The following is a 16,578-nucleotide window of genomic DNA, read 5'->3' as shown; positions in this document are numbered from 1 at the left end:
TCCTTTCAACCTTTGATAAATACAATTCTTCCACCCTGCCTAACAGTTTCTCAATCATTTCCTCAATGAGTGCTTGGTCATTCTTGTCTTCTTTTCTCGCACGGTTTCTAATAATGAGGTTATTTTTTCATCTTTGCTTATGCCTTGTTTCTAATCCCTCTCCTGGGCACCCGCATCAGTCTCTGGAACTCCACCTGAATTTGCTAAGTTCCCCCCAAGTTTGATTTTCCCCGGGTTCTCCTGGCATGCCTCCCTGGGAGCCCGCCTGTGCGTGTATCATCTAGTGATTGTTTAAGGTCCATTAATTGTTTCATTAAAACCTTCTGGTCCTCCTGCAACTCTTTCAATGCCCTGTGACCTTCTAACAGTTCCCTCATTATTATGCCTTGGGTTGCAAGGGTAATTTGTTCTTCAATTTCTTGCAAAGATTTTCCATTATTCCCAACTCCTTTTTTTTCAGTAGTCTCCTCAACTGTTTCATCATTATTTATATCAATTTCTTTCTCGTTAGTTTCATAATTTTTCTCATCTGTTTCATAATTTTTCTCATGTTTCATAATTTTTCCCATCTGTTTCATAATTTTTCCCATCTGTTTCATAATTTTTCTCATCTGTTTCATAATTTTTCTCATCTGTATCATAATTTTTCTCATCTGTTTCATAATTTTTCTCATCTGTTTCATAATTTTTCTCATCTGTTTCATAATTTTTCCCATCTGTTTCATAATTTTTCTCATCTGTTTCATAATTTTTCTCATCTGTTTCATAATTGTTCTCATCTGTTTCATAATTTTTCTCATCAATTTCTTCCTCATAATTTTCGGTGCTACTGCTAAGAATCTTGTGTTTGCCACTACAAGTTATGCAGCAAAAGTTAATTACCTTCGGTTTCGTCGTTGTTATATGCCTTACACAAGGCTGCCGAGATCTTAAGACAAGTACCGTGAAAAATCAATTTCCAAACCCCACATTGGATACATTGAGGTGATCTGGGTCCGACTCTACACTTACACTAGGGACATGTATTATTGCACTCTCACATCTCTGCTAACACGTTTAGTCTATCTACTAACTTTAATGCTGTCTTCTGGCACTCAGTTTTTGAGGCTGCAAAAAATGCTACAGCTTGGTTGTATCCTCTGTCTATTGCTGTGTGTCAAGCAAAACGTGAGATATGTTTACAATCTCAGCTGTTTACGCAACCCGTCTTCTTACAAATTACGTCGCTTTTCGCTCGTATGCGCTACGGCCAAATAAGGCCATAATTTGAAAATGAAAAAATTAAAAAAAAATGGAATTTGTTTTCCAAAACAGTAAGCTGAGGGTCCTCTGGTAGATTAGGAGTGCAGGAAATTCTCCTAACGTTTCAAAATATCATGAAACCCGTAAATTGAAAGTTTCCTCTCCTAACCTAACAGCCTAAGCCAGAAGACCCACAACAGAAAACGGGACAGTACGTCACTTTCATAAGTCGATTCCATTTTAAATTACGTCCTTTTTTAGCCTGAGTGCGCATACGAGTGAAAAACGACGTAATTTGTAAAAGGAAGTATTTTTATTGTTTATTTATAAATTTGGGCAATTTGGGTAATTAATTTAGGTGACCTGGGTAGAGACATGTAGTTTCACACCAGCTGACTGGTATTTTTTCAAGGTTGTAAAATGATCTCATGTAAGTACCATAGAAGATCACCAGTTTTAGAACCTAATAACCCGAGGTTCTCTGTGCTGGGTGGTGGCTGTTGAGTGGTTCCTGGTGATGAGCGTTCACGCTGACTTCATTGTGTCGTGAATGCGATCCCTTTGATCTTGTGTAGTTAATGTTTTGCAGACTGTATTGCACGGCGTCTTCTGGTTCCAAATGCACTTGTAATCAGTATTAATAAGGACAGCGATAAAGTATGCTACAATATGAGTCGAGACACGGGGTACTCACAGAGAATGGGGTCACCACCTGCACACACACGCTCTCACGCACACACACCAGGCTCGTGCACACACACGCTCTCACGCACACACACCAGGCTCGTGCACACACACGTTCTCACGCACACACACCAGGCTCGTGCACACACACGCTCTCACGCACACACACCAGGCTCGTGCACACACACGCTCTCACGCACACACACCAGGCTCGTGCACACACGCTCTCACGCACACACACCAGGCTCGTGCACACACACGCTCTCACGCACACACACCAGGCTCGTGTACACACGCTCTCACGCACACACACCAGGCTCGTGCACACACACGCTCTCACGCACACACACCAGGCTCGTGCACACACGCTCTCACGCACACACACCAGGCTCGTGCACACACGCTCTCACGCACACACACCAGGCTCGTGCACACACACGCTCTCACGCACACACACCAGGCTCGTGCACACACACGCTCTCACGCACACACACCAGGCTCGTGCACACACGCTCTCACGCACACACACCAGGCTCGTGCACACACACGCTCTCACGCACACACACCAGGCTCGTGCACACACGCTCTCACGCACACACACCAGGCTCGTGCACACACACGCTCTCACGCACACACACCAGGCACGTGTACACACGCTCTCACGCACACACACCAGGCTCGTGCACACACACGCTCTCACGCACACACACCAGGCTCGTGCACACACGCTCTCACGCACACACACCAGGCTCGTGCACACACGCTCTCACGCACACACACCAGGCTCGTGCACACACACGCTCTCACGCACACACACCAGGCTCGTGCACACACACGCTCTCACGCACACACACCAGGCTCGTGCACACACGCTCTCACGCACACACACCAGGCTCGTGCACACACACGCTCTCACGCACACACACCAGGCTCGTGCACACACGCTCTCACGCACACACACCAGGCTCGTGCACACACGCTCTCACGCACACACACCAGGCTCGTGCACACACACGCTCTCACGCACACACACCAGGCTCGTGCACACACACGCTCTCACGCACACACACCAGGCTCGTGCACACACACGCTCTCACGCACACACACCAGGCTCGTGCACACACACGCTCTCACGCACACACACCAGGCTCGTGCACACACACGCTCTCACGCACACACACCAGGCTCGTGCACACACACGTTCTCACGCACACACACCAGGCTCGTGCACACACACGCTCTCACGCACACACACCAGGCTCGTGCACACACACGCTCTCACGCACACACACCAGGCTCATGCACACACACGCTCTCACGCACACACACCAGGCTCGTGCACACACACACACACGCTCTCACGCACACACACCAGGCTCGTGCACACACGCGCGCTAGCACATATCACACATGCGCACATATGCATGCGCAGTTCTCCCCCCCCCCCCCCCCCCCCCCGCAAACACACTTTTATTTCCTCAGTGTTGCCTAATCATTTCTCATTTTCACTCCCTGAAGATCACAGCCAGGAACTATCTTAAGGTTGTCTCATCGATAAGTGCTAAGATACTGACAGGTATTGACTGCCAGAATCCTTAGAGCATAATCCTATTTTGTAATCTTCAGAAATACCTAAAATTGTTTTATAATAAACTCACTGTATTTCCACTAAGAAATATAACTACTGGTATATGAATTTCCGCTACACCTTACAGCATTCATTCTCCTTAGTGACTCAGTTACAGTATACTTGGTAAACTTGTTGAAGTGCTGAGGGAGTAATGGCTATATTGAAGGAAAGGAAAATTATTACCAATAATATCTATATAAGTGAATTTTAGTACATGTGTAATGTTGTTAATTATTATTTATATTTGATAGGTGTACTATTATTTTTATTTGTATTATTATTAATATTGTCAGTAGTAGTATTAATGTGTAGCACCATTGTGTAACGTTACACTGTTGATAACAATAAGAAGTCTTGGTGCAAATATGAAGAAACGAGGCGGCGTTTCCAGGACCGCCAGGACCGTCGCGTCCTGGCGGTGAATATCTCTGCTCTCTTTAACAAACACTGGCGAAAACAATCAATGTGCAAAACAAACAAAATTCGTGAATATTGTATATGAACATTTGTAAACAAGCCATGTAAACCAGGTGAAGATGCACGTCAACTGTTGCCAGCAGGTTTAAAGCATGGTGCTAAAATAAATATAACTGCCTGATAACGTTATGTTTCCAAGAATAAGGGAGCATTGTAACCTTTGGTCAGATAAGAAGATGGGGTATATACCTGTGGCGGCAGAGTCCCTACCCACACACACTGGTCGCCACCATGAAGGTCTGTCTCCTCCTTCTCCTCGCAGCCGCCGGTGAGTGTTTATGTCATAATGTTTGCTAAACACAATGTCAACACAAAGGACTCGCGAGAAATAAATAACGATGAAACATTTTATTTGTTTAATTGATAATTACAGTTGAAGTAAATCACTGTATTTGTTTATCAAGATATCAAGTAAATTTGAGTGCTTCCAGAGCATGTTAAATACTTGGGTGTGTTTGTGGTTGGGGAGGCAGTGCTTGCAGGCGCATGGTGGGCACACCTGGCGTAACAAGGTGAGGGCATCAAAACGTGTTCACTACAAGGGCATGAAAACGTGTTCACTACAACTGAGGTTATATCTTGAGATGATTTCTGGGCTTAGCGTCCCACGCGGCCCGGTCCTCGACCAGGCCTCCTTTTTTGGTATACCCCCCCCAGGAACCAGCCCTTAGCAGCTGTCTAACTCCCAGGTACCTATTTAGTGCTAGGTGGACAGAGGCATTAACGTCAAAGAAACTCTGCCCAGTTTGTTTCCGCCTCCACCGGAGATCGAACCCGGAACCTCAGGAATACCGAATATAAATATATCTATATATACCGAATATAAATATATCTATATATACCGAATATAAATATATCTATATATACCGAATATAAATATATCTATATATACCGAATATAAATATATCTATATATACCGAATATAAATATCTCCTGTACCGAATATGAACATAAATGATTGTTTAATCAGAAAGGACACTGGAACAAGGGTAATCATAGTTTTTTTCCCATATTGTGATTAAATCGGCATCGACATTTACATAGAAATAATATTTTACATAGGAAAATCGCACCTTTTAATATATTTCCCATTTCACTGAAATTTGATGTAACTGGGCGTTGCGCGACCCGCACAGTAATTCTTATAACAGTGATACAAGCCTCGTTGTTACACTAATGTACTTTCTAGTTTGGTTTTATGCTTCTGCATGTGGGGTGGGGGGGGGCGGGTTCCAAGCTGGGTCAGCTTACTTAGGCATGGGCCTCACATATGTGGTGCACAATACTATGTAGGCCTCCTAAATGTTATTCTTATGAGGAACTCTTTGGAGCAGGATGGCGGGATCGAACCAGCATCCTGGTTCATCAAAGACGCGCGCCTGATCATGTTATTGTGGCTTCACTGTGTGTGTTGTTCTCGTCTTCGTCAGGTTCACACATGCTGACGGTGGTATTATTTTTACCTGAGCTCCTGGCGCTAGGCTGGGGTTATATAAACTCTCAGGTTTACTCTCTTCTCTTGAAGAGCCCTTGAAGAGCTCTTGAAGATCTCTCTCGAACCCTTCTCTTGGGCTATTTCACGGATCAGTCTTCCTTTGGGTTCATATTGTGTTTTTATCCCTCGCCAAATCTGATTACCTTGTATTTAACTGGGTTGAGGTTTAGTAGCCATTTCTGTGATCAGACCTGAAACTTATCTAAGTCGTCATTCATCTTGTTTAAAAACTTCCTGTCTAATGACTCTTCAGTAATCTTGCAGCATCAGGAAACAATGAAAAAAGTGCATCAACTTGTGCGTGTATAAATTGTCTGCTCCAAGTGTTCCATTAATCTCCAGATTAATTTCTCTAAAACTTTACAGGGTATACATCTCAACAATACAGACCTCTAGTTTAGAAATTAGCAGTTTTCCAGTTGCCTGCTAGTTCCCCCCCCCCTTTCCAGCGAAGCCATTATATTGATGAAAAAGAGGTTCGCACAGACCTACATCTGCATTATTTAGAAATCATGGGGACACGTTTCTGGTGATACAGCTTTCAGTACAACTAGGGCTTTAACTCTGTTTCCTCGCGAAGCTGCTGTACTGCCATGCTAGTTGGTTTCTCATTCAAGAGTTCTGCCTTTAAACTCTGGGAGGTAAACTCCTTCAGGAGTCCCTCAGTACCTCATAAATGTTCTTGTCATTTTATGTATAATTTAACTCAATGGGAGTTAACTGACACATTCCACTTGATGAAAATGTGTTATTGTTTCGGTAGTTCTTTATCTCTTGATGTTATATCATCCCCATATTGCTTCTCTGTTTCTCTCATGATTCTCAAATATTCGTCCATTTCCATGTTATAGAATCTTCGGTTCTAGTCAGGCTTCCTTTCCATGCACCTCTTCCTAGACGTTTTCTTTTCTTTCTTACTTTCTTTCCTCAAGGCACTCTTTACTAAACCACTGACAGACATTTTGCTTTGCTCTCAAGTCGCTTAGTGCTGAAATACAAAAATCTTCAGCTTCTGAGCATGTGCGGGCCACAGAGCTCCTCATGTCTTGCACAGATATGTTCCATAATTCTAGTTGTCTCGCTTAATTATGGCATATTTCCATTTTCTGCATGCTGGATTTCTGTCTTTTTCATGTTCTCTTGTCTTGATTTTCATATAACCTATGTTCTCAAACACCAGAACTCAGTGATCACTGGCTGTGGTTGTAACGCTTCTTAAGTTCTTTTTGGGCTTAGAACTGCTTTCAGGCCCGGCACCCAATCTAGCCTACAGATGAATAAAATAAAATATATTAAGCGCTGCTATCTAGACGCATGTTGAAAGAAATAAGGGAATTAACACCGCATTTATACAACTAAACAATATTCATAAAAAGAAAACCAAGACTGCACTAATGACATCGTATTTAATTATCATAAACTGTGTCAGAAATTCCCTCTCCAGTCAGCAGGAAAGACGGGAAGGAAGGCACATTAAATATCATAAAATGTTACAACTCGCCAAAAGTTATGATTAAGCCTGGTAAAATACAAGAAACTGTGGCGACACTGAAAATCATCTCTCATACTACACGGATAAGTAATCACACTTTGAGCACTGAATATTCATTTATTGAGGAACCTACTCCACCTGTTCCTACAGTGGAAAGCTACTCACAATAAAAAATAAAGATCAATATTTAAGGTTCTACTGGCTGAAGGTCACAAGTACATCCTCCCCTTCCAGAGCAAGGCACTACGGGCTCGCCATAGCCCGTGCTACTTGGAACTTTCTTCCAGGTAGCGAATCTTTAACAACAACAACTTGCAGAGCTGTGCACGCCACTAATATATGCCCCAGGCAGTGAGGCCAGCGGCATCCCTCCGTCCTCAACGTGTTGCCACATTTGTATAACTGACAAATGCAAACAGGGTTCTCTCTTTACCATAAGATATTTGAGCTTCACTAATTAATTAATAATAAAACAATCACCTACCCGAATAAGAATAACTCTACAACATAACAATCCCAATACATGTCATTTATGTAATTACAACAATCTGCACTCAACATTAGCGCCAGAATCTATAGCACTCCTTTGCTCCTCTCTTCTGAGTTAATGCTGGTCCCGACACGACCGTTATCTAAACTGTCTACATTCACCCGCCTCCACCCTCTTAATTGTTATCTGTGTGTTTCTTAAAACACATACATCATATTTACATAGTAATGACAAATCAGAACTCCTATAAAAATTAAACAACTATAGACCACATGTTAGTCTCCTTCACTCTACCAATAAGAGTTATTTACCCTACTCAACAATTGCATATCAAGATGCTAAATGTGCATATAGACTTTTACTTTAGAACCGTCTTTAATTAGTTTAGTTCATTTATTATGCACCCCATACCCATCCTGTGGGCGGTAGTGGAAAGGGTTACAGAGGCACATAATGGGCTCAGGGACTGAACCCCACAATTCATTTAGCTGAGCAAGTTACAATCTTGATGAGCTAGTTACAAAATTCAGTATAAGTCGTCACATCAACAATGGGTTCGAGACCGACCACAAGTACAGGTTCTAAATTAAGCAACTGACATATGGAGAGCTAGTGTCACAATTGATAAAGTTGTCCTGCACACCGCCCCCCATCCAGTGGGCAGCGGTGGATAGGTTACAATCACTTAGTTACTACCTACAGTTACCAAACTGGGGATATTTGGCTAATATTTCTGGTAGCAGAAAATGTTTAATTAAATATTTACACATCGTTGGAACATTGGTTATAGAATTGTCTCTGAATTCGCGTATCTTTTCGCACCCCATCACATAGTGACGGAGGGTGTGCGAATAATTTTGTTAACACAGTTTACATTTGGTCAGGTCTACATCGGCAGATAATGAAAATTCCCAGATACTTGAAATCGAGTCTTTAATCTTAGATCTACTAGCATGCAAATTAATATATGGAAATTATGATGGTCTATTCTTTAAATATCTGCCCCATTCTGAGAGAAGGCAAGGGATAGTCTGGTCTCCTTTTTCCCTTCTTGCTCGTATTACCTGTCTGACTTGATGTTTCAGAAAGGTTTCTTCCGTGGTGTCTATTAACTTTTGTTCTCCATGTAAATAGGCCTCCACATGGGTTTCTTGCCTCCAAGTTCATTTCCTCAAAATTTAAATCTCCAGTTGTTGGTATCCTTTGTATGTTGTTTATTATCTATTCGTTGTTTTGTTCATATTTTTACCTGTTCCTTCTATTTTACAAAGGTGGGCACATGCGTGCTGTCACTTATTTTCCTCAAACCAGATCCTGTGAGAGTCTATATTTCCATTTATGTGTGCGACTAAGTTTGGAAGGGAATTAAGTATGGTGTTGGGGCATTTTCCAGGGGGCTCTGCAGCCGGGGTGACCGACGAAGAACTGTGGGTCCTGACGGAGAAGTTGTTTGATGCCGACGTGAACGCTGTGGGCGACCAGCTGACCATTAACCTTCAGGGAGAAGGTACCTCTGGCGACCTTGCAACTGGACCGTAAGTGGTAGTAACATTATGTAACTCATCAGATTACACGTTTCTCTTCTCGGCAGTAGAGCCATGCTCGTGGGGTCTAATCTTCTTGGCTAATGTCACAAAAATATTGTAGAAGTTACCGGTAGTGCTGGTGTAACAGAGCGACCGCTGGCTTTGTGACGCAGCGCTCCCAGTAGTGTTTAATATACACCTTGTACAGTGTTGGAAGATGTGACCTCTTATTCTATCCGGTTCTGATGTCAAAAAGTTCGACCAATCATTTTGCTATTAGCCTTACATGGACTTTTAAAGGTTATATGTGAAAATCATATAATTTATTGTCCTTTTCGACGGTCTTCTGTGGAAATTTCCAGTTCTTTCAGTCTATCTTCATTTTACATGTTTTAGGAATATATTTAAAATGTTCAATGTTACTGTAGGTGCGGATACAATACTACAGTCACATGGTCCAACAAGACAATAGTTTGTCTTTGTTCATCCTGCAAATTCCTCTGAGAATTGTGTAGGTGGTGATCACTTGTACAGAAAAAGGAACTTAGAGAAAGGGAAGAGAGCCCACATAAGGGGTAACAGTCAAAGCACGAAATAAGCGAGAATGAGGATGTTGCAGGTACCATGCGGTGCAGGAAATACAGTAATGATCACGATGATCCTGTAGAGAGATGACGCCAGTTTCAACATACAAGCTCTGGATGGGAGACAAATAAAAGGCACCAGCACCGAGACGCGACCCAGTGTTGTACAGAGCAGCAAGACGACGAAGGGTCGAAGAGGAGCAGGCAGGGCTGCCATAATCAAGTTTAGACAGCACGAGCGAGAATTATAAATAGAGGAGTGTGCGTATATTAGCTGCCCAGGAAGTATGAGATAAGACAAAGTAAAGAGCCTTAGGGCATTCAACTCGTAGGTGAGAGATAAGGGGTAACCAAGACAAACGGGAGTCAAAGGTCAACCCCAAACGTTTAACAGAATACAGAAGGGAATAACATAGAACGACAATAGTGGACGAAGTAACAGTCCTGCTTCCTAGCTGTCAGTCTAGTCATAGCATAGTCATAGCTGACTATAGTCATAGCACAGGTCTTATACGTGGAGATGCAGGACGACACGAAAGCAATCACAAATTGGAGCTGGGATTGGAGGACAGGGGTCATCTCAGCGACAGCAGAGTGAGATCGTCAAGAAAAAGAGCCGAGAAAATGTAGAAGGAAGGGAGGGAGGAAGACCTTTAAGAGCAACTAGGAAAAGCATACTGCTCAGATTGGGAGCAGTATGGCAGCAGTTCCCACTACATTGGGAACATCTTCATATTGTTGAAAAGAATCAGAGAAAGTGATATTGGGTATCTCTTTAAAGGAACGATGAGAGAGGAAACTTTGTAGGGAGAGCTTTCCAACTATTAACACGAAAAAATTTCTAACTACAAAAGAATATATTGGGATAAGATATTGTATCTGCAGGTGGTTTCATATGCCCTTTCCAGGTAAAAAAGAAAGGTAACCAACCATTGTGGGGCAGCGTGCAGTAAGGTGTGAAAAATAAGAAAGGCTCAAGGAAGAGGCAGATCGGATAGCTTGGAAAGAGCAGCAAATTTCTCAATAGGGGGTTAAGAAAATTTCAGTCCGCCTTATCAAACTGGCACCGAGGGAATGAGAGAGGCGGGCGGAAAGAGAAGTGGGTTATGAGGATGGGGAAATGGTCACGTTATGGAGGTCATCGAGGACCTTCCATGCCAGATCTACATAAATGGAGGAGCAGAGAAAGATCAATACAGGAAAAGGTGTGAGTGTGCAAGTAACCGTGAGTCGGCTCGTTGGAATTCAGGAGAGCCAATGGAGAGGAGGGGACGAAAAGTTGTAGAAGGCGGACTCGGGTATTTGACCAAGCATCACCCCAGAGGGTTTGCCGGCAGTTAAAATCACCAAAAAGGAGTACAGTCTCCAATAGCAGTTCCAAGAGGCGTTTAAGATCAGGAAGAGAAAGGGGGAATATGTGGGGAGAGAAGATAAATGGAACAGACAGTATACCATCTACTAATAAAGATATGAATGGCAGAGGAATGAAAGTTCGACTAAAAAAAGCAGAAGGACAAAGGGAACATTATCCTGGATCAAGAGTGCAGTGAGTTAGAGATCCCAGGAAAAGCTGGAGGTGAGAAAAGAAAGGAATAACCACGGACAAGTGCCAATTAAGCATTAACTCCTGGAGACATACACAAGGCAGTGAAGATTGTGATATCATAAGTTGGAGTTCACAAACATTGGCATAGAAACCACATATATTCCATTGAAGAGTAAACACAGATCGGGATTGGGCGGTAAAGAGAGTAGGGGTGAACAGTGACAGAAATGGCAGGGTCACTGGATCAGGGACAGCACCAGAGACTCAAGGGGCTACGGGAACTTCCACAGTAAGATCACCCGACTCTGCATCGAGACGTGGGGAGATGCAGAAACAAAGACAGACGTGGAAATTTGGGGAAGGACTGAAGCCATCTTCCCGATGGAGAGGAACCAGGTTTACGTTTCAAACCGTTTCAGACATAGGTGTGCCAACAGCAATGAACTGCATTGAAATGCCAATGAAATGCCAGTAGCAACAGCCTCCACAGTCTCAGGTGGGAAGAGATAGCGAGAGTGGACAACACAAAGATGATCCGTGACAACACGAAGACAACACATAGGTGATCCTCACGGATCATCTACGACATTTACGGCCTCAGATCGTAAAGGAATGCAAGAGGGGGAGCTGGTAAAGGTGTTGGGGTTTAAGGCTTGGAAACAGTTGTGAAACTGAGGAGGGGAAAAGTAGTACAGTGCAACATGCGAGCCTAAGTCGTGTCGGAGAAGAGTTAAGACAGCAGATCTGGCGCAATGCCTCGTGGAAAGATATACGATCATGATTTTCAAGTTGACGATGGCTTGTTCGAATAAATGTAGAGTGAATGCATGTGCGGGTGAATACAGGGTGGGCCTCACCGTAGTGGATGCAGCGAGCTTTGATAGAAGAACAAGCTGTCTAAGAATGGCCAGGGGGTCACCACACGAGACAAGGGGACGTTTCGTTACTGCACTTCGTAAAACCATGTCTAAGTTTCAAATGCCGATTTCAGAAATGTGTAGAAAGAATGTATTCCTAAATGGAACATCTGGCATCAGCAAGAATTACAAGAGACAGAAGGGTCCTACTATCAAAAGTGATCTTAACTACTTGAAGAGGCAAACGAAGACGACCATAAGGGGTTCGAGTGAACGTGTCAATCTGGAGGATAGAATAGTCTTGAACATCAAGGATATATTTAATATCCTCATGGCAGACTTAGAGGTCTCTGTCTCCAGTGTGGGAGAATGAATGCCAATGCTGGCATTTAACTGTACCTTTTTGTAGACCTGAACCAGGGTCTCACCAAGGTAGGACAAAGTAGCTAGGCAGGCAGCTAAATTCTGAGAAGGGGCCCGCAGGTACCCATGTGATAGTCCAGGTGGGGTTAAAAGTAACTTGGGAATCTAGAGTCAACTAGATGCTTATGGATGTGTAAATCATCAGGACGTGTATGTTCATTGTGACAAATAACAACATATTTAGGCCACATAGCGGGGTCAAACAAATCCTGGAATGTTTGAAGGAATCATGCACGTTCGGTGCAGTGACAGTGTCGTGATCCCCCCATTATGGAGGTGGGAGGTAAAAAACGCTGTTGTCACAACGAAAGATGAAGCCACTCCAGGTGACAAGATGGTCACCACTGGGGGCTTGGGGCTCAACACTGCCGAGGAAGTGGGAGTGGAACGGAGAGGGTCAGTTTGGGTAGTGTGGACCTAGTCTAGTCTGGGCCCAATGTAGCTGTGGCCATGGAACCCGATCTTCCGACTCAGGGGATCACTGTTCAGGCCCCCGAGTCACTGTTCAACTCGGGGGGGGGGGGGTCTGGTAGCCCACTCAACGAGTCTGAATTTGAAAAGTCTTTTCGTTTGTCATATAAAAGATTTTGAAAAGTTTGGGCCCGGAGCAAAGGGATACCACCTACTAGGGCAGCAATGGAGGCCAAGCACTGGCCAAAGCAGAAAGGAGTGCACCTTGCCAAGAGGTGCCCCACCCTACTCCTTTTTTCAACAGGGGAATTCTACCGTATTGAACATTTACTCAGACTGGTGCCAAGACCCCATTCTACCTCTCGCCCCAGCCTGGACACCCAACTAATCTCAAAGGGCAGCCCTTCACGGGCGACCCCTCCAGCGGGTGGTCCCTTGACCCGTATAGGATCCCTATGTTAGTGTCATTTCGCATGGACAACGGCTGGAAAGGGAGCCAGGGAACCTCCCCCCACTGGCCCTCTCGTCACGATAAGGCGAAACTCTTCAGCAGGTCGCACGAAAAACACCTGGATAGGAGCAGGAGAGGGGGGGGGGGACAGAGGAAACCCCCACCGACCGGAGGGAGTCGTACATCACCCCCCCCTCCCACCCCTTCCACCTAACCATGATATGGTAGAACTTTTGAGGGGGTCTGACTATAGAGTGACTGGATAAAAGGACAGTGCCCAAAAACGGAACATGTATAACATCATCAGGTGGGACATAAAGTACTAGACTTTACTTCATTGTAGTCATGGTTAGATAAGCACTGTTAGATGAATACTTTATCTCCTAATATTGGTGTGATTAGAAGCTTTTCAGAATAGTTTTAGATGTTGCTGTTATATGATCATCAATGACCATAATTTACTAGATAGTTCATGCTGAAAACAATGTGTTACCAGTTAAAGCTAATAACCTTGGCTTTACAGTAAGCATTAATCATTAAGAACCATTTTCCAATTATATAAAAATGCAGTTTATTGAGATAATCAGCATATCAAGCAAGTGAATAAAATCATTACATTGGTAATTTTATCTGTAATAACATTCAATCCGGATATATAAGAAATGTAATTCTTGTGCAGACTGTTCGCAGTGGTGCCGGACTCTGCTCTGAGCGGCACTACCATCAAGCTGCTGAGGCAGGTACAGGACAACTACATCCCAGAAATCACCGTCGCTGAAGTCCACACCGCCGATGATATCGCCGAGCAGGACGCCCTCCTGGATGCCATGATGAATACACAGGTCATGAAGCTCACCGAGACTTTCCTACACGATAACGGTAAGTTGGTGAGCTCAAATCTGCTTTCTCGCTCTTTGTGTGACTTGTAGCGCAATAGGCTGACAATCGATTGAACATGAGTTCGATTCCCAGGCAAGGTAAGGCGTTTGGCCACGTTTCCTTATACACAATGCGTGTGTTCACCTAGCAGTATGATGCTTGGCGGCTGTTGTGGGTTGAAGCTTAGAGACTAGGCTTAAATGGAGCTCAGTAAGTCTAACAGAGTTTCTGTCCTTGATAATGGAGAACCAACAGGTTAGTGAGTCCCATTCTTCTTCTTCTGCGCCTAGATGAGAGCAAGTTGGATGGTTTTACTGCTTCCTCAGCTTCTACTGTTTGGAGATTATTAGCCTCGATAGTTTAGAGTAACTACGCCCAAAATCCATTTAAACACTTTGAAGGCTCATGTTATAGTGTTTGAATTAATTACCACTGAACTCTTCAGGCAATTAAGTCTAAATATTCGTTACGGCCGATAATACCGACAAGAAGTAAGCAATAAGGAGCTGGTGGGCCGTGACAGTAAGATGTATACTTCACATTTTCCAGGCCTCCTGACCGGCAGCTTGAGGGTCAAGCTGGACGAGATCTGGTTTACGCTGTACGTCAGGTCCGGCGGAAAGTTGGGATCCTCAGGTTTCGAAAATACGTTTGTTGGAGAACTTGGAACCGGAGAGGTCATCGGCTTAAACAACTGGGTCAGTTTTTATACTGAAGAACAAAAAAATTATCTTGACTATGGAGGTTGGTTAAGGATTATTGACCTCGGCACCAAGGTGAGCTTTTTCATCACATACATTGTTTTTAAAGTATTCTTGCAAATTATTAATTTATTGTGATTATATTTTGGTCAGACAATTTGATATTGTATGATATAGATAAATATAATATTACACAATAGATTGAGTTATTTATAGGTCAACAGAAATATAAAGATAGGTGACCGAGACTTGTCAGTTACGGAAAATAAATTGTCTTCCTCAGGGTCACATTTTATTGGACCACTTCGAGTGGCTCGCTGAACCCAAGGCCAGCGGAACAATGTTCATAGGAACGTCGCCGGAGCTGGAAATGGCGACGTACACGGTGTGTTTCCTGGCGCGGCCCGACTCTCTCTGTACAGTACAGATGGATAACCAACAGTTCAATATCGTGACGTCCACAATTCCGTACAACGGCAAGATCTTAGTTGACAGTGCTTACCCTGAAATTTAGTATGACTAGTTTCCAAATGATTCTCTTTGGAGTATGTCATAAGCTACTGAGTTGTCCATCAACCCATAAATTTCTACATTAGTTTATACTTCACATAATATAATAGTAAAATCCCTCAAGTTACAAGTGGTAATTTGTTGTTCATAAGCATAAAAACTAGGCTTAATTATTACAGCAGTGAATTATCCTTTATCACACTAGAATATCAAGAGGTAATAGTTTTTTATTTTAATTTCAACACTGATCACAGTTTATAAACATGACAAATTAGTCACCTATTTGATCACGAGGGATGCATAAGGATGCCTTTCATTTACTCTGCTTAATATCTAAATTATCTGCGCTATCATCAAGAAACCGCTGTACGTGAACGTATGTTAATCAATAAATGTGTTATTATTTATTAAATACCTAAGTGTCTGCAGCACAAAGCATTACACTAATAAAAATATTATGTACGTCTATGATTAAAGGACCTATTGAGGACAATGGTTATGACTTACGAGTATATAAATACAGTAGTGAATATGGTGCTATTATAAACAGCCTAACTGTGCTGTGCTGGAGCGCTGACCAGGCCGAGGCCAGACCGTGGTGTCTTGGCGCTCCGGACCTTTGGAGATGGAGAAGTCGCAGGTTTCCTTTCTGTGTGGCTGATTGGCCCGCTATTTGTTGCCAGTTGCAGCAGTTGCATGATGGCCCGCTGTTTGTTGCCAGTTGCAGCAGTTGCATGATGGCCCGCTGTTTGTTGCCAGTTGCAGCAGTTGCATGATGGCCCGCTATTTGTTAGCCAGTTCCAGCAGTTGCATGATGGCCCGCTATTTGTTGCCAGTTGCAGCAGTTGCATGATGGCCCGCTATTTGTTGCCAGCTGCAGCAGTTGCATGATGGCCCGCTGTTTGTTGCCAGTTGCAGCAGTTGCATGATGGCCCGCTGTTTGTTGCCAGTTGCAGCAGTTGCATGATGGCCCGCTATTTGTTGCCAGTTGCAGCAGTTGCATGATGGCCCGCTATTTGTTGCCAGTTGCAGCAGTTGCATGATGGCCCGCTATTTGTTGCCAGCTGCAGCAGTTGCATGATGGCCCGCTGTTTGTTGCCAGTTGCAGCAGTTGCATGATGGCCCGCTGTTTGTTGCCAGCTGCAGCAGTTGCATGATGGCCCGCTGTTTGTTGCCAGTT

General features: G+C 43.8%; 1 protein-coding gene across 1 annotated transcript; it reads left to right on the top strand.

Moving 5' to 3' along the window:
- The first annotated feature begins 4,168 nt into the window (after window positions 1-4,168).
- Window positions 4,169-15,860, top strand: LOC123756917 (endoribonuclease CG2145). Its single transcript, XM_045740331.2, has 5 exons — window positions 4,169-4,301; window positions 8,904-9,045; window positions 13,988-14,187; window positions 14,737-14,963; window positions 15,172-15,860. The coding sequence occupies exons 1-5, from the start codon at window positions 4,265-4,267 to the stop codon at window positions 15,400-15,402; spliced, it is 837 nt and encodes a 278-aa protein (XP_045596287.2). The 5' UTR covers window positions 4,169-4,264; the 3' UTR covers window positions 15,403-15,860.
- Window positions 15,861-16,578: the final 718 nt, after the last annotated feature.

Source organism: Procambarus clarkii, chromosome 22 (assembly GCF_040958095.1).
Source record: "Procambarus clarkii isolate CNS0578487 chromosome 22, FALCON_Pclarkii_2.0, whole genome shotgun sequence".
NCBI classification, from domain to species: domain Eukaryota; kingdom Metazoa; phylum Arthropoda; class Malacostraca; order Decapoda; family Cambaridae; genus Procambarus; species Procambarus clarkii.
Note: the sequence above shows the minus strand (reverse complement) of the source record. Positions and strands in the feature narration are given on the sequence as shown.